This window comes from Lathamus discolor, chromosome 7 (genome assembly GCF_037157495.1).
Source record: "Lathamus discolor isolate bLatDis1 chromosome 7, bLatDis1.hap1, whole genome shotgun sequence".
Lineage (NCBI taxonomy): Eukaryota > Metazoa > Chordata > Aves > Psittaciformes > Psittacidae > Lathamus > Lathamus discolor.
This window is the reverse complement of record NC_088890.1, coordinates 4,184,655-4,211,624: the sequence shown is the minus strand read 5'-3', so window position 1 is coordinate 4,211,624 and position 26,970 is coordinate 4,184,655. Positions and strand designations below refer to the sequence as shown.

Here is a 26,970-nt window from a genome sequence, read left to right as displayed (position 1 = left end):
CAGTTCAAGGCAAGGGAGAAGGTTGGCGGGGGGACACACACTGGACCCAGTGCTGGTTGCTGTTGAATCTGTGATTGGAGCAACTTCCCCCTGCACAGAATCTCTACATTAATTTATTTCATGAAGGCGTAATATTTATTGTTTGGAGGAGTCTTTCTTTCTACTTTTAAATTAATTTCCATATTAAAAAATAAAATGCTGGCCTCCATCATGCAGTGGTTGCTTGTTGGGTTGTCTGTGTGGGGAGAAGCAGCCGGTTGACCAAAGCATAGCCTAGAAGCAGGGCCAGCTGCGGAGGTTGCCTGTTTCTGAACCGTGTCATGTTGGCTGGATGTGCCCATCCAGGGGACCATATCAGAGCAGGGAGGAGATGCTCTGCGTGTTCTGCAGCAGCTGGAAAGAGGATGGAGTCCTCTTGTTGTGTTGGGGCAAGTAGAAAGGCTGGAAAGCCTCCCATGCTCATTCCCAATGAGGAGGATGGCTATGGGGCATGCGGAGTTAGGAAGGCAGAGCTCCTGTGCTTGGCTCAGACCTGCTCTGCGCATGGGAGCAGAGGCTGGCCCTAGCCCTGATGGCAAACATGTTGGCTGCTTATCTTGGTGCAGGGCTGCTAAGGAGAGGCTGGGCTACCCAACTACAGCGGGACTTGGTGTGTGTGACTGCGTGTGAACGTGTTAGGATGGAGACTTGGAATCCAGGAATCTCTGTGTCGCATCTGGGCATTACCAGGCAGATGTGCTCCCTTCCTTGTGTGGGACGTTCCTGGGACCTTAGAGCACTGGTAGCTTGTAGGGGACCTCTCGGGCTGTGGAAGCTGCAGTCACTGGTGTTTGCTGGGACCAACTAGGAGTAGGAAAGGGCAGGATGTCTTGACATCCTCCATCAAAGGGGCAATGGAAGATTGGGACCTCCCTTCCTGAGTGGGGGGGGGGGGGGGTGTGTGCACATGTGCATTACAAAATCATAATAAAAGATGTTATGGGGCTTTCCTAGTGTCTTTCTCTGTTCAGTGGACATTGTCTGTCAAACATAACCACACCATTCATAGAAGCCTTAGATCAACAGTTTAGCTATGCAAATTATTTTAATTATTTTTTGAAAAAAAAAACAAACATTAAAATAGTGCTTTCTTCTTTAACATATCCTAGGAGTTGAAAACCGAGGGGTTCTGAGCAAACTGCTGGACAACTTGTCTTTGGATGCACCATGGAAATAAAAATCAAACCCCCCCACAAAAGTAACAAAGCAAATTAACTGATGGTGTTCATGCAAGTTTCTCCAAAGACTTGACAGTGCTGCATCTGTGAGTCGTGCCCTCCTGTGCTCTGTGTGTCCACCTCATGCACAACCCTGTGACACTGATTGTATGATGAGCTTGCCCAGATGTCCGTTGCATTCCTGTGAGGCTGTCAGTTTTCTGGTGGATTTGGGGAATGGACCTAGGCAAGGGCTTTCCTTGTCGAGAGTAGCAAGTGTTGAGACCTGTGGGTGCATGTGGGAGGCCGGAGTGGGAGCAGCCTCTCTCCAGTGCCCTGCTGCAGCCCCTGTCCTCATGGGTGGCAGTCAGGGCAGTGGGGTTCATGGGAGGGACCCTCCCAAGTCCTCTGTGGCTCTGTGCTGGGACGAGGCATGAAGCTGCAGCAGGGGCAGTTGGCGCTGCGGCTCTGGATGTGGTACCTGTGCCTGTGCTGTTTTCTTTGCTCCTTGCCTCTCCAGGAGAGCACCCGGGGCTTCCTCAGTGGGCCCTGGTGCATCCCATGCTGCTGTCTGATCTCCGGGGGTAATTCGGCACAGCCCAAGCCCTGTGGCTGTAAGAGCTGGTGGTGGCCAGCACTTGGCTGCTGTAGGGTGCATAGAATCATAGAATAGTCAGGGTTGGAAAGGACCTTAAGATCATCCAGTTCCAACCCCCCGCCATGGGCAGGGACACCTCACACTAAACCATCCCACCCAAGGCTTTGTCCAACCTGGCCTTGAACACCGCCAGGGATGGAGCACTCACAACCTCCCTGGGCAACCCATTGCATGCATGCTTGTGCAATGGGCTGGCAGTTCACCACGGTGAAGTGCAAGGGCTCTCCTGGCTCCTGCATGGCCATGGCAGTTTAAAGACCCCTCATTGCCCTCCTGTGCTGTGTCTGTCCCCCCATGCGACCAGCTGCAAGGGGCTTCCTTGTGCTGGGATACATCTATAGCTCGAGACAGCCACAGCATGGTGACCCTGCACAGCAAGCACCCTAGTTAGAGCCCCAGCCACCTATCCTGAGCACAGTGGGGCCATGCAGCACCTCTGTCCCCCTCACCAGCCCAGCGCACTCCCTCAGAGCCTTGTCTGAGAGGTGGTCACAGGGTAACAGTGATACCCCGGCTGGGGGCTGGCAGCAGCTGGGGGTGCTCCAAGGCAACTGGAGGCACCTGCAGCATGGTGGGAAGGATTTCCTCCACCGCACAAATGCCATGAGGGTGTGCGGGTTATGATGGGGCTTCCCAGGTGGAGGGACCTCGCTGAGCCCTAAAACCCCTCTCCCATGAGATTTCTCCCCCTCATCTGCCCTCCCCAGGTTTTAGTCCTTTTCAGCACTTGGCTGTGCTGCAGAGGGTTCTGTCTGGGTTTCCCTGAGCCCAGAACAGAGGCTTTCCCTGCACGGGTTAACTTTTGCTTTTGCTGCTGAGTTTCTGTCTCCCAATGACCGGATGGAAGCAGCTGCCAGTTGGCGGCAGGGCTTTGGGTGACGCTGAGGGCAGCAGTGCAGGACTCTGCTGAGGGGTTTGGACACTAAAGATCTCTGAGCACAGGGCTGTGGGGGTTTCCAGCTGCCCCCACATTAGCACCCAGCCCTCAGCCCTCCTTTTAAGGTGGGAGGTTTCCACTCCTGGGCGCAGTTGGGTGAAGGCTGGGTACTGCTGCAGGACATAATGCCCCAGGCAAGGAGACGGACTGTGGCTGTGCCTCAGTCTTGATGTTCTTGTTGCTTCCTACTGGTGTGGCACTTGGGGTATTGAGAAGGTCTGTGGGGAGGGGGTAACGCAGCCCAGCCTGGCCCGTGGATTGGGCAGGATCTGCTGCACGTTGACCGCACTGGGGTGCCTGAGTTTCATGGATGCAGGTACTCACAGGAAGCAGATATTCCAGCAAGCAAAGGATGGGATTTCCATGGGGGCTTCACTTCATATTTTGGCTTAATGATGTCAGCAAACCGGTGAATGCAAGAGAATTGCTGTTGGTTTGTGAGTGGTTTCCAGGCCAACAGGGACAAGTTCAGCAGATACCTTCATGGCTGGTGTTTCACAGCACACTGGAGTGAACTTTGTTAATCCAGTTTTGGAAGGACCGGGGCGGGAGGGCTGGGGTGGGGGGCAGAGGTTAAGGGGGGAACATAGTCCAGTTAGGATACAGTGAGGTGATGGCTCCTCGTGACTCAGAGCAAGTGCTCCCTTCAAGGGGACACGGTGGAAGGGAGGGAGAGCAACCTGCCGCCTCCCAGACCACAGGGCTGCTTGTGGCACCGGGCTCGGAGCTGCAGTCTCTGGCAGACCCCGGGAGCCTGAAGGAATCCATCGCTGAGTCTCATCTGGGGTTTTCTGTTGGTTTGGGGTTCTTTTTCTGGTTTTTTTCGTTTATTTTTCACTACCGCCTTAGTTTGTGGCCTGTCTTTTTGTGGTTGGAAAGAGGAGTCTCGCTAGCAGGGTGGGTTGGTCGGATGGCCCCACGCATGATCGTGTGCTTCCCTCTTCTCTGTGTTGAACGGGATGCGCTCGCCTGATCTCCCAGAACAGAGACTTTGAACAATTTGTTGTTTATATGATGTATTTATTTTTACTTGTGTTTCATGTCATTTTTTAAAAAAATAATAAATTGTAAGTTGGTATAACTGCCTGGTGGCTCTCTTTTATTTGTTTTTGTAAAATACATGTCAAAATTAACCAGCTGGTGTGGTCTGAAGTGGAGCAGAGCTGGGTATGGGCATCTCTTCAAACCCCAGGTGCCCAGGCCCAACAAGGAGCTGTGCCCTGCTACCTCCAGTGGCATTTGGAATCCACTGGTACCTCTGCAGCCGCCCAAGTGAGCACCCCACTGGAGCCTGCTCCCTGTGGAAGGGAGGGAGGCTGGGGGATGATGTCCGTGGCAGGGCTGGATGCTGCTGAGTGTTGGAGAGCCATCTGTGGGAGCTCACCATTTCCCTTCTGTCTTCTGTGCTTATTATTGCTGCTGATAACAATTGTCATGAAGGGCCAGGGGGAAACAGGGAGAATAAATACTCTGCAGGGTGTAAATAGCTTTGAGTCTCGGAGCCGGTGCGGGCTGCGTGCCCTGGGCCCAGCGTGCCCTGTGGGGAGCATGGAGGGGACTGGCAGGTTTGAGGTAGTAACAGCGAGGCGCTCTGTGCTCGGGAAGCTGAAGCGTCTCGGAGCTGATCCTGTGAGCGAGAAGGGCCCCGGGCGGAGCGGGGAGCGAGCGAGCAGCGGGCGGCCCCGGCTCCTCCGCCCCTCACAGGGGCTGGCGGTGCCGCCGCACCCGGCCGCTCTTGCTGTCCGGGGATGGGTGCTGCCACTTCTGGTGCCAGGCTTTCTGCCGCTGCCTCTCCTGCAGGCGCAGGGCGTTGCAGTAGACATCCAGGCTGGTGCCCGGTGCCCCCAGGGCCCGCGGGAAGCCCTTGTACCCGGGGTGCAGGTCAATGCGGGGCCGGGGGCTCTGGTGGGTGCCTCCCAGCTCGGCTCCCCTGCTCCGTTTGTAAGGGGGCAGCTCCATGGCCTCGTGCCTGATGACGCGGAGGCTGTACCGGGTGAGGGGCCGGGAGAAGGAGCGCTCCACGGCCTGGCACTCGTAGGTGCCCGCGTCCTCCGGAGCCAGCTGCCGGATCAGCAGCCCCTGCTCCAGCACCGAGAAGCGCCCGTTGCTCCTGACCTGCGGCAAACAGAGCACCGCGGGTCAGTCCCGGGGACAGAGCCACCCCTGCGCCTCGTCCCACTGCCCTGTCCCCTCGTACCTCGCTCAGGTCCGCGTCCTCGCCGTGCCGCTGCAGCCACCGCACAGTGGTCTGCGGGGAGCGCGCCAGGCACTCGAGGAAGGTTGAGTTCTTCTCCACCCCAAAGACCAGCTTCTCCACGGCGGCTGTCCCTGTGCAGGGCAGGACAGGGGAAGGGTGAGTACCCTGCACGGGAGCTGCGTGTGACAGGCGGGGAGGGAGGGAAGCACGCAGCACCCAGCACAGGCTCTGCGGTGGACACTGGGGTCCCAGCGCCATGCTGGCCCTGGGCAGAGCCGGTGCCTGCACCGGGCTCCCCGGGGAGGCGGGGGCTGGTGCTCACCCTCTGCGGTGTCCTGGCACTGGCTGAGCGGGTCAGACTTTAGCACGTCCTGGCAGCGGGCACGCCTGTGGGGCAGCAGACAGGGCTGTGGGACCCCTCATGGCAGAGGGAGGAAGGAGGGCAGTGGGGAAGTAGTGGTCTGGGCTGGTGGATAAACCTTGCCCTTCCCTGCTCCAAACACCACCCCTTTGCATGGGAGCAGCAGGGCTGGTGTGGGTTCACATTCACCTCTTCTCGGTGAGCACGTGTGGGGCGCAGGTCCTGCTGTCCCAGGTGCAGTAAGGGTCCCTGGCCAAGCAGCAGTCGGTGCAGGTTTTGCCATAGAGCTCGCAGCGGTACAGGGAGAGCTGGATCAGCCCGTGGGTGCTGCTCACAAACAGCTCCTGCTGCTCCGGCAAGAACAGGACCAGTCAGCACCCATGGCTGGGGACAGGGGCAAGCTGCGGAACCTGCCGTGCTGGGGTAGGGGCACCGGGAGGCAGGGGGAGTGCGAGGCAGAGACCCCTCAGGCTGCCCTGGCAGGATCCCATTCCCTAAACATGCAAGCCCTGGGACCAAGGCACCCAGGCAGAGGGGCTGGGGCAGGAGGGAGGACTCACCCGCTTCGATGACAGCTTCATGTCCAGGATGGGGGAAGGCACCTGGAGGGGAAGGAGAGGGTGCTGCAGCCCTGTGGGGATCTCCTGGGTGCCCCAGCCTGCCAGTGGGGCTGGGACCCTGGCCCCAGTCCCTTCTCCCAGTTCCTCTGGCTCCATATGAGCAGCCTGGGCTGGCCCTGCTCCATGTCGCCCTGCCTGCAGCCACACTTTCAAACCTGGGCTCAGCCCCCCCCTTTCAGTTCAAGCTCTGGTGTGCAACCCTATGCCCCCAGGGACTGGATCGGGAACTGAGAGATGACATGGCTCCAGTGCTCCTGCTTCTCCTCCGTGCTAACTGCATGGGCAGCCTCCGGCAGAGAGGCGAGGGACCCAAGAGAGCCAGTGACCTGCTGCAGGAGCTTGAAGGGAGGATGCCAAAGGGTGAGGGGAGGCTGCATGGCCCAGCCCTGGCCTCCCGTACCTTAGTGACGCTGATTTCCTCTAGGCTGATCACCTCGGTGCCACGGCTCACGCCACCAGCCAGCCCCACCTTCAGGACTTTACCCTCATCTGCAAACGCAGTGGGAGAAGGAGCTGTTAGGGCCTGTGTGCCCTGCTGACAGCATCCCTGCGCTGACAGCATCCCTGCGCTGACAGCATCCCTGCGGTGACAGCATCCCTGCAGTGACAGCATCCCCAGGGCTGTGTGAGCTCCCACCTGTGCCCAGGAAGAGCACGTCGTAGTGCCGGTTCTCCGTCTCCAGCCTGTGCACCAGCAGGCGCCGCAGCCGGTAAGGAACGTTGACCCTGGCCAGGACGGGCTGGCGGCCCTGCGGGTACACGGGCTCCCACATCAGCTGGTGGGTGCGCATGAAGCTGATCACCTCGTCGGGGAAGTCCTTGGTGGACTGCAGGAGGGGGTCGTACGTCTCGCTGGGGCACTGCATGGAGGCACGGAGGCTGCATCAGGGCCAGGCCGCTCTGTCCTGCCCACTCCCACCCTGCTCCCCAGCCCCTTACCGTGCCGGGGCGTGGGTAGGGGACGCGGCCCTTGTATTCTACCCAGCGGTAGTCGAATCCCTCCTTGTGTGCGAAGGGGCCGCTGAAGGCAGCTCTCACAGCAGCCATGGAGTAGACGCAGACAGCAGAGCCGCTGAAGACACCGCTGTGGGGAGCGTGGGGCTGTCAGTGTCCCTGCTGCTCCACGGGGACACCCCTGAGCCCACCCAACTCCTGTCAGCCCTGGAGCTGTGCATGGAGTCCCTTCGGCACAGCCGGTCCAGCCCGGGCAGCTGCTGGCCATGCCAACACCAAGCCTGGTGGCTTGGCAGATGGATTGGTGAACCGGCAGCAGGGGAAGCAGTGACTTGGCTGGTGGCCCTTCCTCTGCCAGCTGGGTGCCACTCCTGCCCTTCTGCCCATCCAGGGCTCCCCATCTCCCCATGGAGCAGCACTGGCGAGGGGCTGGTGGTCTGCACTGCCCCAGGTAGGGGGTAGCACAGCCCTGCTCACCTGGAGACCGTGAAGAGCCCAAAGACAAGCGGGTTCTGGGGGTCCCGGGTGCGCAGGAGGAAAACATCCTCTGCAATGAGAGGGGTGGATGTGAGGCACAGGAGCTGGAGCGCCAGCCCAGGGGATGTAGTGGGCATCCTCAGTGCCAGTCCCACTTCCCTGGGCATGCTGGGAGGAGCAGCCATGGCCATGCTGCTCCGGCTGCAGGCTGGGCTGTGCACTCACCGAGCTGGTCAAAGTGTGTCTCGGTGCCGTGGGGCCCAGGGATGGAGCACACCAGGCGGGCCTTGAGGAACGTGCTCCAGCGGTTGATGAGGCTGTGCTTCCCTCCAACGTCGTTCTGCGGCACCAACAGCCAGGCTCAGCCCCCTCTGAGCCTCCCCCACACCTCACGCTCCTCCATCCCCATAGCAGGTCACCCCCAGCCCTGAGCCCTCTGCTCTTTGTCACCCTCATGTCCTGCTGTTGGACCCGGCTTGGCCCAGGGGAGGTGAATCCCACCTGGTGGGACACCCAGCCATGGCCTGCTGGCCTCTGGTGACTGACCTTGCAGACACGGGCCACCCTGGCATGGATGTGCCGCCTCTCCCACTGCCCAGCTTCCATGGCTGTCTCACGGAAGAAGATGTAGACCTTGTCATCATGCGGGTTGTAGGTATCAGGGATGGCGTAGGCACCGACGAATGCGGGCTCTGCAGGGGGAAGGAACGGCACAACGTGTCCCTGTGCCCTGATCTGACCCTGTGGTACTGCCCTTGGGAGCGGTGTGAGATGATGAGGGTACAGAGGGAGCCCCATGGAGCCCCGTGGCAGAGCCCCATTCCTGGTGCTCAGGCTGCAGAGTGTGTGCTGGAGCTTGAGTCCCACCAGAGGCTTCATCGGTGCCTCGCCCAGGAGAGGTGAAGAGAACCAGACCACTGAGCTCTGGGCCCAGTGCTGGCCCCAGCCTCTCCCCAGCAGGCAGGAGAGCCCCCGTGGCCCCTGTTCCTACCATGTAGCCAGTGGTCCTGGTTCTGCTCCGTCCGGATGTAGCTCTGCTCGGCCCCATGGACCCAGGTCCGGAAGAAGGCGGCGCTGCTGCCCATGAAGTCACTGGAGGTACCAGAATACAGCTCCCCATCTGCGGGTCAGAGGGGTGCTGGGTGGGTTGGGTGCCACTGATGGAGGTTCCCTGGCAGGACTCCCCTGCGTCCCCGGAGGTGCAGGGAGCATGGAGGTGGCAGAGCCTGGCTGGGAGCATCCTCCGGAGCCGTGACCCAGCGCAGCCGCTGCCTGGCCCTTCCTCAGTGCTGGTGCAAGGTGGGCAGGCGGCTGCTGCTGCTGCTGCACTCCCCGGGTGTGCGCTGCTCCATCTGCACCCGCACTCGTGATTCTGTGCAGGAACCACGGGGTCACGAGCCGGGCCAGGAGCAGGCTCTGCGGGACGGCTCCTCTCGCTCACACGCACTTGGGCACCAGCCCAGGATCACAGCAGGAGCAGGCACTGCTGCCAGCAGCTCCCAGCACAGACCATTCCCAGCGCTCCCACCTTCAGCATCCTCTGCTCCCCGCTCCTCTTACCCACAAGGAGTCCTGTGAAGGGCTCACGGGGGCTGTACGGGCACCGTCCTCGCCCCGATTCCAAGGAGTGAGTCACCAACCGCATGGTGGGAGCTCCAGGACCCTGCCAGAGCCAAAGGGGAGGTGTCAGCCATGGGGGAGGCTGGAAACAAGCTGGGTATGTGGAGAAGAGCTGGAAGTGCTCGGCTCTGATGAGCGGCTCCCTTGAGAGGGCTGCCACGACCTGGTGCTTTCCCCATGGAGGGCACCCTGGCACTGCCACACCAGGGCTGCTTCTTGCCATGCTCAGCAAGGCCACGTAAGTGCCAGGGACCACCAGGCTGGCTCCAGGGCTCCCTATACCCCCCACTTGCTGAAAGGGGGTCTCAAAGGGTATGGGTCTGGCCAGGGTGTCCCTCACCTTCCCCCGGGCTCCCAGCTGGATGAAGGCACAGACGGGCTGGTAGGATCCGGTCCCGCAGGCGAACACGTGGGTCCTGTTGAAGGGCTGGAGGAGGCGGATGAAGTTGGCACATTCCGTCTGCGCGAGGGGAGATGTTCGTTATTGGGCTGAGCCCAGGTCTGGGCGCTCGTGCCCAGCTCCATGGTGTGTCTGCTCGGGATGCAGGAGCCCGGCCAGGTGGCAGCTGGCAAGCTGAGCTGAATTCTGGCTGGCCCAACAGCCTCATGTCAGGCAGAGCGCAGGGCTCCATTATGGGGTGGTGTTGGTGTTTAATACCCGTGGTAAGCTGCTTACCTCCACATTCTTCCCGGCCAGCTGGCAATGCTCACCCTGCTCCCGGGAAGCTGGCCAGAAGATCTGCAACACAAAGACCCCAGGCTGCAGCCCTGCTTTCCTTGACCAGGGGCACTGATGGGAGCGCACTCGGCCAAAGGGGCCAGGCTTAGGCACGCGGTGAGGGGCTGCTCTGCAGTGGCTCTGGCACTCCTGGCTCCCCAGGGCCTGGCCGAGTTTGGCAGGAGGCCTGCAAACAGGCTCAGAGGGAATCTGGCACGGGGTCAGAGCTGGGTGGGCCACGGCACGCCCGTCAGTGGGCAGGAGATCCTGGATCCCAGCCCATGGGAACGCCAGGCTGCAGCGCCTTAATGGGCTTTTCTTTTGTTGGGCTGGAGCCGCGCACCCGCCAGCAGGATGTCTTGGGATGACATTAGTGGTCCCGCTGCTGCAGCTCCTGCAGCAGCAGCAGGGATAGGTGGGCTCCAGGCACAGCCCTTGCACCGCACCAGGGTCCGCCCAGGTCTCCTGGCCCTGTCCCTCCCCGGCGTCGGCCCGTCCCAGCGGGGCTCAGCACCGCCAGGGATGGGTTGACTCCACTGATTGAGACATCCTGGTGTAAATGTGTCCCTGGTGACGTTAGGGCAGCCCAGCTCGGAGCACAGCCACCTCCACGCCCCGGCATGGAACCAGGAGCGGCTCCTGGGGAGGAAGGGGCCAGCACTGACCTTCTCAGGCTCCCTGCTGGGATGGTCCAGGTGGAGCAGGAAGATGTGGTTTTTCGCTCCCACCATCAGCCAGGCCCTGTCTTCATCCACCAAAAGGGCTTGGAAATCCATCCCGTCCCCCGAGGCCAGCAACAGGCGAGAGCTGTTGGATTTCAGCAGGTCTGTGGAGCACGTTGTGGGAGAAAGAGAAACCCATCCGTGAGCAACGCAAGCAGCAGCCAGAGGCCCCGTGCTGCCCCTCTCCAGGACAGCTCTGGCTACCCACGTCTGCCCAAGGGAATCCAACTTTCCAGCCAATGCCCTAGCAAAACCCCACCACCTCGGTGCCCCAAAGCTCTTGAAGCCTCCTCCCATGAGCCTACCTGGAGGAAACAGGGAGTCACCCCTGCAAAGAGGAAAACTGCGCTGACCATGCTCTGGGCTGGTTTGCAGGGTTGGGGGCCCAAGGAGCCCAGGCTCCATTTCAGAGGAGCTCTTGGAGTCCTAAAGCCTCTGCACCCTGAAACCATGGAGAGAGGGCTAAGAAGAGAGGAGAATTGCTTGCTGTAACTCTGGGCATGTTTCCCTGGCCTTCAGAACAGAAGAGTTGACATAAAAAATGGGGTTTGGCTATCTGCTGGGGCAAAGCATCCCTCCAAGGAAAGGCTATGTGCCACCACAGCCCAATCAGGACACCTTCCCTCGCCCACCCCAAGGCCTTTTAGTGTGCCATGGACCTAGCTCCATGTGGAGCAGAGACGTGGCAGTGGGAAAGGCTCTGCTGCTCAGGCTGTAGCCCCTCCTGTGCAGCAGCCTGAGGTGGCCAGCGTGGCCCTTCCAGCACAGTTGCAGGCACGTGGGTGTGCGAGAGGCACAATAAGCTCTTGTCTCCTGGTTAACCACTCCTGAAACAGCACCCCTGGGGCTGTGATGTGCAGCACCAGGTTTGGGGCTGGTTGCTGGGGCGAGCATCCCCCAGCACTGCCGCAGCGACTGCTGCACCGGACATGGGGTCACAGCAGCTGCCATCCCAGCAAGTGCCTGCTCCCAGGGATAAAGGCAGGGGAGGCCAGCAGTGAGGTTGGACCCTACAGCTTCCAGCAGTCACAGCACACTGCTTTCCTCTTCAAAAGTGGCGGATACAGCTAGGGACAGGCTGGCTATGCCGGCAAGGCTGCTCTTGCCTTTGGTGCAGTTCAGGGAGAGGTGCAAACACATGGGCTATGGGAAGGGGACATGGAAGGTGCAAACACAGGGCCACGGGAAGGGGACATGGAGACAGAGTGCTGCTGGATGGGAGGTGGAGCACGGCCGGAAACCCTAGGGTGATCCGTAAGAGCCAGGCTGAGAAATGACCCAAATCGTGTGGCTTGGAGCAGTGTGTCGGAGCAGAGGGGGGGAAGCTGTCGAGGGGAGCGGTGCTGGCCAGGTGATGGGTCACGGGTGGACGTGCAGCCCCTGGTGCAGGTGGGGTGTACGTGGGCACGGGCACGGCTCCATCCGAAGGGAACCGGCTGACCCGGAGGCTGCGTCTCTCTTCCTTCCACCCCGTTTCCAGGGCAGAGGGGAAGTGGGGCCAGTGCCTGCGGGCTGGAAATGCCACTGACGTCTGCTGGTCCCTGCGGGGGAAGGACCTGCTGGGCCGCAGGCAGCAGGCAGGGACCGCTGCCCGGATCCGCCGCAGCCAGGCTCGCTCCCAGCTGGCGCTTCCTTCTCCCCTTCCTCCAGGGTCAGGCTCCAGTTACTGTGGGACACAAACCCCCCTCTGCCAGGGGCTGCTCCCGCCTGCCCCAGAGAGCTCCTGTCGTGCACAGCCCCACTTCATCCCCCCTACCCTTGGGTGCTGCAGGGCTCTCCTCTGGGTGCCGTGGGTAAAGGGCAGCACATTTCCAAGCCATTTCCCACCAGCTGAACGGGATTAACAGACGAATTCCTGTCCCTGCCCGTGGGCCACTGTCACTGCTGGGTCCCAGGCAGGCTGCTGTGCATCACCCACCCTCCTGCGTCTGCCAACACTGCCGGCACCTGCCCAATCCAGGCGGAAATGTCGGGCAAGTCACTGGGAAGTTGAGTTGGGGTGGGAGGGAAGGTCAATGGGTGCAGTTAAGTAGATCTGCCTTAATCATGAGGACAAAGTCAGGCAGGATAATAGAGGAGCCCTCCCTGCTGCTGTGATGGCCCATGGGAGGATCCAGGGAGGAGTTGCTACCCTGCGCTGGCACCACGAGCCCGCTGGCAGGGTTAACGACAATGAGGGTCTGAGCCTGACTCTGTGGCAGTTCTGCTCCCTCACCAAGGGGATGTTGAGTGCCACACACATAAGGCATTTGATCCAAACCCCAACCTCGAGGCAGGGAACCAGGCGGTCTCTGCAGCAGCTGCACGGAGGCTAAACCGATGGGTGAGCACAGAGAAACATCCTCTCCTTTGTGTTCATTGTCTCCCAAGGCCACGGTGTTTTTGTTTATTGTCAGGACCACTGTAACCGCCTTGTCCCATCCATCATCCCCGCCTGCCCCTCAGCTACAGCATCCTCCGTGCAGGGCAACCCTGGGCTTCCTGGGGTCACAGCCCGGCTGTGCTGCAGGGCTGTTCCCTCCCCTTCCCCCAGCCACCACACAGGGCAGACCATGGAGAACATCCCCAAAGCCGGGGGAAGCCTGGTGCTAAACCTGCCTCCAGCCTCTCACTGCTGTTGGCTGATAAGAGACGTGCCAGGGCAGCTTGGTGCTGATAACCAGAGACCCACCAGCCACTCGCTGCATAGAGATGGCTTCTGGGTCCTGCCCGGCTGGGCTGGCTGCAGATCAGAGGCTGGCAGAAGAGCCATTTGCCAGCTCCTAGCTCTGCCTGCCCTGGTCACTGCAGTAAGAGGAGCTGCGAGGCCTGCTGTGGGCTCACTGCACAGCTGCACTGCTCCATGGCCTCGGAAAAGAGAGGCTCGGCTCCGGGCAGCACCAGGGCTGACCCAGCCTGACCCAGAGCACCCGGAGGCTGCCGTTCACAGGCAGTGATTGCTGGTGTGCTATTATAAACCTCCCTGGCAGGGTGGGAGCCACTGCTGTTGTTCCTGGCCCCGTGCCCCATGCCCCATCCTTCCTTTGCTCTCCCAGCCTTTGGTGCTGTCATTTCCTTCTCTCAAGCCTCTTGCATCTTCTCCTCCGGCCCCACCAAGGGCTCTGCCTGCTTCCCCCATGCTGGGATCTGAGGGTAAGGCTGATCCTGTAGACGCACTCTCAAAGGCCTCCTTTTATTTATTTATTTTAGTGGGTTTTAAACCTAAACTTCTCAAGGCATTGTGTCCTTGAACCTGCCCTGTGCTGTCCGTGAGTCACATCCCCTGCCATTGTTCATGTTGTCCTTGAGCCCTCCTGATGCTGGGAGCTTCCTCTTCTGCCTCTGCCCAAGACTTGAGGGCTTTTGGCATATCCAGCCCCAGCACGCTGTGGGGCTTTGAAGTCAGCAGTGCCTCTGTGCTCCTGCAGCCTTGCTCTGCCTCCTCTGGCTCCAAGGAAAGGCAGACCCTGCACAGTGTTTCCAGTCTGGGCTATCAGCAGGGTCAACTCCTGCAGGGATATCCTGCATCCCTGGGAGGTCCAGCTCTCTTCAGCTACAAGCTGGGGGCATCAATCACCTCTCTGGCTGGAGAGCAGCTTCTCAGGGTGATGGAGCAGGCCAAGAGGATGGCACCAGAGCTCTGAGTGCAATAGCCTTGGAAAAGCTGCACTGCAACCCCACAGCTTGGAGAAGGGCTGGTTGAGCACTGGGGATGTGCTGAGCTGCCTGTTGTCTAAAGCAAGCTGCTCTTTTTCACACAGGAGAAGCTGAAAGCAGGTAAATTGACCAAGCCTGTGCTGCAGGTCGAAGGCAGGGTGACCAGCTGCAGGGCTCTGCTCTAACTGCTCAGGTCATTCCCCTGCAGAGACCCTTTCCCTAGAAGCTCCCTTTCTGCACTTCTCTGCTGGGCTGTGCACTGCACTCCCTGTCAGTCTGCTCTCGTTGCACATTCAGATCACTGATAGCAGCCCCTCCTTTGCATCAGCAGCCTGTGCCTCCGCTGAAGAGCTCGTAATCTCAACAGGCAAGACAGATGCAGGGGAGAAGGGTAAAGTGCAGCAGGGAAATGATGGAAAGGAGGGCAGGAAAGGAGGGGTAAAGGCAGGAGGGCTGTGCTGGGGCAGGGCTGTGCTGGTGGGAGGCAGGGGAAGGGGCCAGCAGCACTGCCTGGGGCTCAGTGTCCCCACTGCCCATCTGGTCATCTCCATCCCAGGACACACCAGAAAATGCCCAGAGTGAGTCTGAGCAGGAGACATCCCTTCTGGTCCCCACATTGTGGCGGACCAGGGCAGAGGATCCCTGCTCAGCACCCTTCTCTGATGCCAGCAGCATCAGTACAGCATCCTCAGGTGCTGTGCTTGGAGCTGTATCCTTTAAACATCCCAAGGGCCCAACATGTAAGGAGGAAGTTCTTCCCTGTGAGGGTGGTGAGGCACTGGAATGGGTTGCCCAGGGAGGTTGTGAGTGCTCCATCCCTGGCAGTGTTCAAGGCCAGGTTGGACGAAGCCTTGGGTGGGATGCTTTAGTGTGAGGTGTCCCTGCCCATGGCAGGGGGGTTGAAACTGGATGATCTTAAGGTCCTTTCCAACCCGAACTATTCTATGATTCTATGTGGAGATGTTGCAGCCGCAGCAGTGGGGCTAATACCTGCATGGCTGCCCCCTTCGCTCCCTGCCTATAGGATGCTCTCTCAGCCCTCCCAAGCAGGATGCAGACCCCAAGGACACCCATCTGGGCAGCCCCCTTACCTTTGTAGGCGAGACGAAGGCGCGGGGCATGCTGCTTCCATGCCTTGCTGCTGCCCAGCTGCTGCAGGAGGAGGCAGAGCAGGAGTGCAGCGAGGTGCAGGCTGCGGCGAGGTGCAGGATGCATTCTGGTGCTCAGCAGTGGGAAGGGAACACCTCGTCCTCACAGCACCATGGTCCAGCGCTGAGATGCCACCTCCACTGCCAGCTGCAAGCAGAGAAGGGGGAAGGCTGCACTGCGGTGGGCCGTGTGCTGGTCAGCACCCTCAGCCCACCGGCCCCTGGCAGCAGAGGATGCTGCAGGGATGGTGAGTGATGGTGCGTGACGAGGCACAGCCTGGGGACCCTGCGGCACCCACCGCAAGCGCCTGTCAGCGGTTATCAGAGCAGAGCACCCGCAGGGCTCCGGGAGACAAGGCTTGTCTGGAGGAGCTCCTGCAGCCCAAACTGGCTGGGCTGGGAGGGAAAGCAGGGCCAAGGAGGCGGGTGTCTCGCTGGCTGGGCTGTCCTTGCAGCCTCAGCGGTCATGGATGGCTCTGGTCGGGTGAGGAGCATTCCTGAACACCTCCATTGCTGTGAGCTGTGCTGGTCCCCGTGGGACACCCTGCACCCTCCATCTCTGAGAGCTGTGCTCACAGGGCCAGTGTGGGTACTGTGGCTGCGAGACCCATGCACCGGCTGCACTGGCTGCCACCCAGGATCTCCAGCACCTTTCATGTCCAGGGATGCCAGAGGACCAGCTCTTACAGCCTGCCCAGGGAAGGTGCCGTGTGAGGCCGGCGTGCCCATGGCGTGTGGTACTCAGGAGTGTGTGGCTGTGAGCATCCTGGGGCTGACTGATGTGAGGGAAGCGGTGAGGAGTGCCTGGGGAGCAGTACACACTCCAGCAGGCTCTCGGGGCTTGGCTGCTCTGCTAAATACCTGCCCCGCTCCCAGTGCTTGACCAGAGCCTGGTGCGGGATCCCAAATATTCACCGTATCTCAGCATGGGGTTAAATCTTTTTCCTCTGACTGAAGGGGGAGTTGAGGGGAGTTGAAGTTTTGGAGCACTGTCCATAAATACCACTTCTGTGATCCCTTCAGCATCAGCCCCGGCTCTGTGTGTGCAGGATACATCATTCTGGCCGGTAGCTCTGGTCACCGCAGACCTCTCTGAGGCCACCAGCATCCGCTGGCTCTGGGATGCTGCAGGCAGGAAGGACTCTCTTACATTCACACTCCCACAGGGATGTGCAGGGTTTCACAGCCTCCTCCGCCAGCTCCCACACCTCCTGTGGGGAGCAGGGCCAGCCTGCCAGCAATCTGCAGTTAATTCAGGCAATTTAGGTGCTTTTCCCTGCTTATAGACGTCCCGGGCCCTAACTGGCAGCTGTGAGTAACTCCCCCTCTTGCTGCACATTAAGTTCTTCCAGTTCCATGGCTGAAAGATTTTAAATGAGCTTTTTGGCTCATTCCTGGCCAGAGGCTCTTGGCTCTGGGAGCAGGGGATTTCTGCCATCCGGTGGAGGGCTGTAGGAGGGACGGTGCAGCCAAGCCTCTCCAGCTGCCTTGGTCTCTGCCTTCCACAAGAAGGAGCACTCACTCTGCTTAGGGCGCAGGTTTCGGGCTTGTGGAGTTGGGGTTTCTGTCCGTGCCGGCAGACAGGGAGCAGGCAGCAGCCCCTTGGCATAGCTCCTCTCCTGCGCATTCCCTGCCCTTGCTGCTGCCTTGCTTTCACTAGGGCCAGCACAACCTGCTGCTGCTGCCATCCGGGAGGCCTGGCACCACAGCGGACCTGGATGCAGCCTCAGGGTGGTGGCTGTGCTGTTTTGTCTCTTTAGATTGACTCTAGAGGAGGGAGCTGCCCAGGTAGGAACCCCATCAGCCACACTGGGGACCCGCTGACAGGGAGTGCTGCCCTCATTTCCCTCCCAGACACCTTCCCAGTGGCTTTCCTGTGCTGGGGATGCTCCTGCACTTTCAGCTCTTCCCCACACTCAGCCGCCTGCAGTGGAGCCTCCCAGACCCATCCTGCAGACCCGCAGCCATGCCCTGAGCACCGCAATCCTGGGGGTCATCACAAGGATGTGCCTGGGATTTGACAGGGATGTTTCTTCCTTGCCCGTGTGCATTCGGTTGCTGAAGGACTTGGGAAACTGCTGGCCTCTAATTGCAGCTTTCTATAAATGGAGCAGAGCCTGTGCTAGGCTTAGGTTTGAGCTAAGCCAGCCCTGGAGGAACCTTCCATGACCCAGAGCTCCAGGGGATGCCGGGGTGGGTTGGGATTCTGAGGATGGCAGGCAGGGCACTGCTACTGCCTCAGGACACACACGTGCATGGCCACAGGGTGAGCTCTAAGGATGCTTCCCATGCCTGCAGCAGGGGCTGGGGCAGTGGGGCAGGCACGCAGGCCACGTACAGCTGGGTTATGCCAGCACTCCGGCTCCTCACCCTGCCACAGGCAGGTTTGATGGTGGCAGGAGCCACAGCCACACACAGGAGTAACCCTGAGCCTTGGCAGGGATGGTGAGGATTGCGCTGGAGAGGCTTGCAGTGGACAAGGGAAGACAAGTTGTCAGAGGGTAACTTGCATGGAGAAAGGCTTCCCCTGTGTCATTCTTTCACCAAGACTTCGGGGCTCCCCTGGGTCATGCCCAGGCAGCAGTGAGGGACTTGGCACATCCCTCTCCTGACGCACAGCCAAAATCCCAGCCTCAGCATCCCTCGCTGTGCCAGTCAGAGCGGGGACACTGGGGGAACCCGCTGTGGGGCCACGGCCCCTGCTGTAAACCTCTGCCCAAATCTGCCTGGAGGTGAAGGGCTTGGCAGAGGCAGAGTTTACACTGAGAGGGGGAGCACGGGTGTCTGCTGGATGGAAACAAGCTGTGGATGATGAATCCAGGGTTAAATTAAACACTCCCGACAGCTTTAAATAATCAACTGTCCGGAGCAGCAGCTATTCCCATCTCGGTTTGGAGAGGGAAGTGCTGATGAGGGCAGGCTGCTGGGCAAGGGGATGTCTGGGGGTGAAGGTTTCATACTCCGGGCACCACAGGGTGTGAGGGGGGGAACATGGGTGACTGCAGCCCTGTTTTGGGGTGCAGCAGTCATCAGGAGTGTCTTGCTGTAGGTGACATGGGTGGTGACACCGTGGCACTGGGCTGAATTTGTGCCAGGAGTCTACCAGATGGCTTGGTCCCAGTGGTCATCCTTGTGTCCTCCCATCCCACTGATGACCTGCACAAGTCCAATAGGTTTAAGGCTCTGGGCTTAAACTATTTCACTATTTCAAGTCACTATTTCACAGCACGGTGCTGAACTTTATCTTTGGAGACAAAGTCCCCCAGAAGGTCTTGCCTTAGATGGAGCAGCACAGAGAAAAGACAAATCCCTCCTGTTTGAGACATGCGGGTATGGGAGGGAACTGTTCATCCGTGAAAGCACCAATTTCCTCCTGACAACGCCTATTTGCTGCCATGCCTCGGACAGTGCAAACCAGCCCCAATTTCAGAGGGGGAAGGGCCTGGCAGTGGGTTTATCGGGCTATGGATTATCTCCCAGGAGGGAAGAGCACGCTGAACTCGAGCTCTGCAGCGACCCTGCGGCACTGAGCGCAGCCCCCGCGCTGCCTCCCTGCCCGGCGCAGCTCGCCATGTGCTCCAGCACTCTCACAGGCCCCGATTGTGTCCCAGCTAATCCCCACACACCATTTGCAGCCTAGTGCCTTCTTCAGTTACACTGCGGGGCTGGCGGGGCCACGGGCAGGGGGTGAAATGTGGCCCCAGCAGCTGGGGGACCGCAAGGGAGAGGAGCCGGGGGGAGGAGAGGAGCTGCACCCCGCGTCAGCATTCAGCCGCAGGGATGGAGACACTGTGCTAGGACCTGAGCTGAGGAGGGAGCTGAGACCCTCTCCACCTCTCCGAGCACCCAGGCCTGGCTCCTGCTCCGCATGCTCTTGAGGCTGTCCTGTCTTCCCCAGCACAAGCCCTGGGTGCAGGTGGTTCCCTCTCTGCCACTTTTGGGAGCTGGGACCAAGGAGTCCTGCCCCAGTAAAGAAACCAAGGGGCAAAGCCAGGCAAGGAGGTCCAGCGGTCAAAACAGCCATATCCTGCAATCTCCTCTCCCATCCCTTCCCACAGCTCAGCCCGGTGCCCACCCCTGCGCACACATCTGGTGCACACCGCATGGTCCGCACTGTGCGAGCGCGGGGCCACATGTGCAGGGAGCGTGCACAGCTGGAGCTGTTGGCGTGTGGCTTGGTGTGCACCCCTGCCTGTGGCTGTCCCTCATCCCAAAGCCCCTCCTGCCCCCCTGCCTGCCCCTGCAGGCACAGAACTGTCTCTGAGAGCCCTGCTGGGATGGGGCTGCTCCGCTCCATCCCGCGTGGGATGATGGATGCCCCGGCAGCTGCACCGGCGCAGCTGTCGCCCTTCTCCAGCCGGGGGGACAAAGGCACCAGGGTAAGCCCCCGGCTCCCTCCTGCCTTCCCTAGCGCTGCGTGGCTGGGGCAGGAGCAGCACCGGGGAGCCTGCAGTGCTGAGCTGATTGTGGGAGGGGGATGCGATGCTCCTGCGGTGTAACACCAGAGCTGGGACCACAAAAACTAACACGAGAGCCCAGACGGCGTGGGGGCACCACGGTGTGCTCTGTGAAATGGCAGTTCCAGCAAATCCCGCAGTGACACAGGTCAGCGTGTCCATGAAGAGCCCCAGGGATGGGGGGAGCAGATTTTGGAGGGTTTGAACAGAGGAAATGGTGAACAGCAGCAGGAGGCTGAGGCTGCTCAAGGAAGTTTCTCTGCTATCAGTCGGCAAGGCTGGCCAGCAGGCTCCCTTCCAACCGGGACATCTCCTGACAGCCTCCTACGCTCCCGCCTCCCGAGATTAAAGCCCATGGTCACAATTAGCCCCAGCTCACCTTTCCTTGCCAACCAGCACTGCCGAAGCATGCCAAGCACCACGAATGGGGAGGAATGAGTCCTGGCTGCTGCTGGCACACTGCAGCCCATCAGCACATCACCCCTGCCAGGCTCCTCGCTAATGTACGGGTGATAATGGTGATGGGACAGGGACAGCTGTGTCTGTGTGTTGTCAGGGGGACTTCACTGCCTGCGCTGACACTTCAGAGCTCTGTCTGGGACCATATCCTTTGAAAGCAAACGGGGAATTGCCAAGCCCAAAGCTGGCCAGGATATTAATAACTGTTTATGAAAGGATAAGGAGCTGGCTTCACTTAACATCCTGCTAATCCCTTTCTCAGGAGGCTGCTGGCTCAGGCCCTACCTTTCCCTTGCTACCGAAGGAGGTGAAGTCTGCCCTGGCTTAGCTCCCGGGCGTCAGGCTGGGAAGGTGGCCCAGCGGCTGGGCTTGTCTCACTGCACAGTCATGGACGTGGTGATGGACATGGTGACGGACATGGTGAGGGGCTGGGCTGGCCCGTGCTGTCTGACAGCGCTTCCTACAGGGCTTTTTGGTGTTCCTGAATGTGGTGCTTGAGCCAGGCAGTGCCAGCTGAGTAACCTCTGTTGTTCCCACCTCTAATCCACCCCAAGGACATCCAGCACCAGGGAGGCAGCAAGTCCAGAGGCAAATTCAGAGGAAGATGCTGAAGATGCTGGGCTCCTCCCCAGACAAAGCAGAAGGTCAGGGAGGTGGGACAAGTGTGCAGCAAGGATGTCTCATGCTGGGCAGCAGCCATACAGCTCAGCCCAGCCAGGATTCATAGGATCACAGAACCACAGAACAGTTTGGGCTGGAAGGGACCTTCAAAAGTCACCTAGTCCAACCCCCCTGCAGTGAGGATTGACGTGGACTATGAAGCTCCGGATTAAACCCTGCATTGACTGGGCATATTGAGTTCCCAGCCTGCCTCCTGATGCAATTGAGAAGCTTAAAATTCTCTCATTTTTGGGCAGGGACTCGCCACCCTCTGATGTTGAGTTAAAGCACCCAAATAAGGTAGCTCAGAGGCTCTGTGCTGCCCACTCCACTGCCAGCCCAGCTCCCCAGAGCCTTGGGAGTCCCCAGGGGCAGAGCCGCATTCCTCAGAGCCATTTATACCACAGTTCCAAGGGCTGAAACCCACCCTTGTCACCTGTCTGCCACATGGCCTGACATTCAATACAGCCCTTGGAGGCTTAGGGAGCTCAGGAGATGGGCTCCGGGCTCCAGACTTTCCAGGCTGGGTCTGGGTGAATCACGCACGTGCCAAAGCCTGGCAGGGGCTCCAGGGCCAGGAGTCAGCGTGGACTGCGGCCAGGGATGGGTTTGCTAATGCTTCTTGCTGGCTGAAAAGCCTCGGCTGGGAAGAGGGGCCGGGTGACACAGAGGGTTCTTTTATAGGGATTGCCAGCTTGACCAGCTTGAACCTGGGCAGGCTCAGCCATCACCTTGTGACATGGGGGGCTGGCCCCTGGTGATGTCTGGAAAAGATGTGATGGGTTTGGTCAGGGTCCTGGTGGGCACGAACCAGCATCAATGGGGTCTGTCTGAAGTACCCCAGCAGGGAGCTAAGGGCTGGAGGCAGCTCCATCCCTGGGGTGTCTCATGAGACACAGAGCCCTGGGGAGCACAGGTGCATCCCTGCTCCTTGGGCAGGCAGGCTGCAGCCTTTCCCAGCACTCCCAAGCCCCAGTCTATTGCTACCTTTACCAGAGCATTTTGCAGCAAACCTGCACAATTTAACACACGTTTCCCTCGTTCAAAGCGGATCTTCTAGGTCTGCTTCCCACCTCCAGACCTATTGGGCATGGATGCTCAGCACCTCTCAGAGAGCTGTTGGCTTCACTGCATTTCCCTAGCTACGATCCGAGGGCCATTCCATGCAGGAGCTGGCTGTGAAGCACCTGCTCTGCTGCTCAGTGACCCGGCTCATCCACTGCCCCATGGCCAGCCAGCAGCAGGGCTGCCGGTCACACTCCCAGGGCCTCTCACTGTCCCAGCCAGGCCTCCCCTGGCTCTTGAAAGCGCTGCAGTGTTTTCTTTTCATCAAGGGGATCCCTGCTCCCTGCTCTCCCCATCCCGCTGCGCTAATTGGAACAGGCTGGGCAGGCGTGGGGGCTCTGCTGGAGAAAGTATTTTAATGAGGATGGAGGGTGCCTGCACCGTTATCTGCTTCTTCTCACAGCCTCTTGGCTGGGCTCCTCGCTAATTACAGCCTGGCCTGCCGGCTAAGCTCTGCCTTGCGAGCCTTGGACCCCTGCGGAGCACCACGCTCCGGCAGCCTGCAGCGGGCTGCCCTTTGCTCCGGCCCGCGGCTCCGGAGCTGTGGGACGCATCTTTGCCCCAGCAGCGCTGCCGCGCTGGGACTACGGCTGAGCCGCCCGGGGCTCGCGGCCAGGCAAGGGGAGCTGTCTGGAGCAAGGCTGCAGTGGGGCATTTCCGAGGTCAGCGACCAGCAGCGGCAGCGGGGATGGACGCGGAGCCGCTCACCGCGGCGGGCTGCTCCTTCACGCTTCCCCAGGAGGCAGCGGGGCAGCCCCGGGCTGAGCTGAAGGTAAAGGCGCATCTGTCAGGACTGGGGCCGCTCGCTCCCTCCTCCGCTGCTGTAGCTTTTGCGCAAGGAGAGCAGCAGCATGCCCTAGGGCAGGGAGCTCCCGTTCACAACCAGCTAACCGCCTGGCCGGAACAGAGCTACCCCAGCCCAGTGGATTTTTACCTCCTCACAGCACCGCTCCCTGGGCCAGTGTTTCCATCTGGCCAGTGCAGCCCAGAAGCAACCACCTCCTGTTCCACAGTCAAGGCGCCGCTCCCAGGACACATCCTTCCTGTCCAGCTCTTATTTCATGTGAAGGCATCTCCATCCTCCATACACTCTCTGCACAGCATCGTGCTGTGGAAGGCCCACCATGGCTCTCATACAGTGTGGAGCTGAGGCACAGATAGACTGAGTGACCTGCCCACAGCCAAATGGAAATGGTAGCAGAGCAGAGATTGTAGAATCATTGAATAGTTTGTGTTGGAAGGGACCTTAAAGCTCATCCAATTCCAAGCCCCTGCCGCGGACAGGGACACCTTCCACCAGAGCAGCTTGCTCCAAGCCCCTGTGTCCAGCCTGGCCTTGAGCACTGCCAGGGATGGGGCAGCCACAGCTTCTCTGGGCACCCTGTGCCAGCGCCTCAGCACCCTCAGAGGGAAGAGCTTCTGCCTAAGCTCTAACCTAAATATACTCTCTTTCAGTAGGATGGACCCCAAGTGTCCCATCTCCCTCCAAACAGCAGCTCATCCTCCTACAGCACAGACCAGCTCAGCACTAAGCCTGCCTCCACCACCGCCTGTGCACAAGCGTGAGGCTGCAGCACATGGTGGCAGAGCTGTCGCCGCTGCCTGCGTGGGAGCGCGCACCGTGGGAAGACCAGCCCTCCCCTCAGTGGACAATGGGCAGATTGAAACTGAAAGCCTTTCCGTGGGTGGGTTTTTTCACACTACAAAACGCTCAAGTGGAATTAGCTGACATCAGTGGTCTCCTCCCGGAAAACAGGGAAACAAACCTGGACGCAACGGTGGGAGAAGCAGCGTGGTTCCTGCACACAATAAATGGCAGCTCGCCAGCACATGAGACAAGAACAATAACTCCACACAGCCGTGCGCCTGTGAACAGCATTGTTTTAGGGAAACCATGCCCTGGGCAGGCTCCAAATCGACTGAGGGTGACGTTGGCACTAACTGTGCTCTGTGCCATGCCATCCCGCTGGCAGAGCTGGGGTGTGCCAGCCCAGAGCACACGTGTGGTGTGCCTGCAGGTACAGCAGAGCCAGGGGTGGATCAGGGGGTTCTGTGGGGTTGTTGAGCATGGAGATGGCAGAGCCCAAATATCCTACAGGGCCCAAATCAGGGAATAATAAAGGCTTATCTCTGCTGGGAATATGGAGCTCCTGGGTACCACGAAATCGCTGTTATTCCTTGCCATCTAGCTACAAGTAGATGTTGGGGGCTTATAGATGTGATTTGGGATAACATAGTCTTTAGGGAGGCAGAATGGCCTCATCCCCTGCGCTTTGAGCCCAGCTCTGCAGCACTAAACTGGTCATTTTGCTACTCTCTGCTTCAGCTTCCCCAGGCAAAAAGTGTGGGAGAAGGTGCAGCCAGTTCCTGCGAGCAGGGCAGAAGGGAGAAGTCACTGGGGAGGAGAAGGGGTGGTTCAAAAGAACCAGAAAGGATCAAAGCTGGACGCCCAGTCCAGAACAACGACGCTGTTTCACCCTCTTCCCCACTACAGCCTGCTCTCTGCAGGAGCCCTTTGCCACCCCACGCAGGGTGATCTCCTGAGCAGATCTCCCAGGGGAGGGCTCCTCAAAGAGGGCAGCGGGGCTGGGTGCCCCCCGTTCCCCACCCAAAAGCCATTCCCAGCTGTCCCCAAGGCCAGGAGTTTGCTCAGCTGACTGATCTCTCTGTCTTTGCTTTCAACAGCAGGTCTGTAACTGTGTGAGAGCCTGTGAAGTCCTAATTACCCCATGCTCCTGAAGCCGCTGCTTGCTGTAATCTCAGCTGGATCAGGGACAGCCCAAACTTGGAGGAAGAGGCAGCTCCAGAGTTTAGGAGCCAACGTGTACAATAAATCTTCATCCTTGCTGTAAACAGCCCCTGAGAGGGTGTCACAGGAGCGCAGCAAGGAGTGAGGCAGCCAGAAACGCTCGCCGGTGAGAGCCTCCGCCAGCCCGGCTGGCTCAAGGCCTTGCTTTAGCAAAGAGCATCATTAGCAGTGAGCTGTGCCGAGGACCCTGGGCTTGGCTCCTGCTAGCTCTGCTTGAGCTCCATGTGCTGGATGTTGCTGCTTGGCAGCCCTGCGGCCTGGCAGCACCTCTTATCGAGCCAGAAGAAACAGCTCAGGCCGTGGCACCCCATCTCCAGCCTGCACACACAAGCACATTGCTGTTTGGGAGAATAATTAAGACCCTTTGGGGGTTTTCTGTTTAATTCTCAACCTAAGGAAACCAGAGCAAATGATCCATCTTGCACCCTTGTGGAATTCAGTGAGATTAGATTAGGGATGAATTCTTCCCATATTTCTTATAGAACTGATATCTCTGCCCTGACTTTCCGATTGACTTCCCCATCCCTGACTCATAAATCACAAGGGTGTTTGTGTTTCTGTTCTTTTCAATACCGTTAACTCTGCAGGAGATATCTATGCTACAGCAACCCATCGTGTCAGATCAGTGACCCGTGGGGCTGCCAGACCCCCTCCCTTTGAAGGCTGTGCGAGGACCGGCAGCGGGAAGCTGGGACACGCTCCACTTGGCAGAGAGAAGGCTCCCCGCGGCTTGCGCAAGGGTCGCGTGGCCGGCATGTGTGCGGGATAGCTGCGGTTCTGTGACCCAGCCTCCTGCAGCACTTTCCCCCTTCCCTTGGACACACGCCTGCGCCAGAAAGTGCTGCTTTCCAGCTCAGCAGAAACACCACGCGAGTGCTCAGCAGCTGGATTAGTGCAGTGGTTCCTTACGGGCAATAAACTGCTTAACTAAACACAGCCATGGCAGCAACATCAGGCTCAGGGCCCGTTGAAGTTCACCTACACCCTGCCTGCGAGATGCCTCCTGATGATGGCCAGTGGACAGTGCACGCCTTGGCCAGGCTGCCCAGCTGCCGTGGCCGTTCCTGCACACATTCAGGAGCCATAATTCATGCCAGAGATGGTCTCATTTCAAGGTGAGGAAGAAATACCCCTCCTTGTCTCAACTTCAGTTTGTCAAGTGCTTTGCTATTTGTTTTCAGACATAAGCAACCATTTCGCTTTCTCCCACCCTCAGCCTGAGCATCACAACCCCCTCACACTGGAACATCCACCCATCACCTTCAAAGCACGCAAGGCTCCCAACTCCCAGCCATCCCTGTCCAGGCTCTGCAACGCTTCCAGGCAGAAGGATCATCAGTTAAAGGATGCCTTTAGAGAGCACCTGGCATTTCTCAGGCTCTGTTTCTTTTCTGCCTGCTGTGCTGTATGTCCTGAGGTTTCCGAGAGGTGAGGCCTTGCAGAGAGAGAGAGGCTGTAGAAGCACAATTGCCCTGTCCTGACAGATTTCATGAAGCCCAAGCACAGGACAATCCCCCCATGGACCAGCGAGGCTATTTCTTCTCCTAGGACCAAGGCTGTCACAACTGATCAGAGGCAAACGATTGATTTTCATTTGGAGGGGATGTAGGAAACCCAACAAAGCTGTCTTTGGGCAGTCGAAAAGTCCCCAACATGGGCTAGGCATTAGCGACAATCTGGCCAAACGGGACTTGGGGCTGTTAAACCTGAGCAGCAAAGCAGAACGTCAAAGTGAAGAAGCCCCAGAGAAACCAGCTCTGGAGACAAAGAGGTATCTTGAGATATATGTTCATCGCCATAGTGGTGATAAACACTGGAATCCAGGTTGAGGCATTCATAGATAGAGCCGGAAAAGATCATCACAGCAAACTCTTCATCGCGTACGATGGCAAGCGGAGCAGCAGGAGCTCTGCTCTCCCTGTAGGAGCGGGGGAAAGTCAAGCTCCTCACGAGTTACTCCGCGCACGGTAAAGCAAAGTGCAAGAGCAAAGCGCGCAGCGGGTCAGACCCGCTTCAGCCGCCGGGGCTGAGCTGCTCCCGCTGGGACCGCGACCCCGCGGGAGAGGAGCCCCGCCGCCCCGGCCCCCGGGGCCAGGCTCGGGGGTGATTCAGACCGAGTCTCAGCTACTCACCAGCCAAGGAGCCCGCGGGGTGTCCGCGGCGAGGAGCGCGCCCAGCTGCCAGCCCGACCCCGGGCACCTGGAGGCCGAGCCGCAGGGAGGAGCCGCGCAGCCCCTCATTCATAAACCGGCCCAGGCTGCCGGCGCGCCGCGGCC

The 26,970-nt window shown here is 59.5% G+C and overlaps 2 protein-coding genes across 2 annotated transcripts in view; one reads left to right on the top strand and one right to left on the bottom strand.

Annotated features, from left to right (window-relative positions):
- The window catches only part of RAD54L2 (RAD54 like 2), a 71,166-nt gene extending 67,294 nt beyond the window's left edge, over nt 1-3,872 (top strand). The window contains exon 23 of the mRNA XM_065687781.1: nt 1,149-3,872. Coding sequence (XP_065543853.1) covers nt 1,149-1,216 — 68 coding nt within the window. The 3' untranslated portion in view covers nt 1,217-3,872. The remainder of the gene's footprint in view (nt 1-1,148) is intronic.
- LOC136018518 (semaphorin-3D-like) lies at nt 3,791-26,970 on the bottom strand. Its single transcript, XM_065687782.1, has 18 exons — nt 26,827-26,970; nt 15,188-15,392; nt 10,404-10,564; nt 9,697-9,759; nt 9,361-9,480; nt 8,961-9,063; nt 8,392-8,520; nt 7,947-8,092; nt 7,626-7,740; nt 7,401-7,470; nt 6,909-7,053; nt 6,607-6,829; nt 6,370-6,458; nt 5,910-5,951; nt 5,539-5,696; nt 5,311-5,375; nt 4,989-5,119; nt 3,791-4,906 (listed from the first exon to the last, which is right to left on the bottom strand). Exons 2-18 carry the CDS (start codon nt 15,309-15,311, stop codon nt 4,490-4,492), a joined length of 2,301 nt encoding a protein of 766 aa, XP_065543854.1. The 5' UTR covers nt 15,312-15,392; nt 26,827-26,970; the 3' UTR covers nt 3,791-4,489.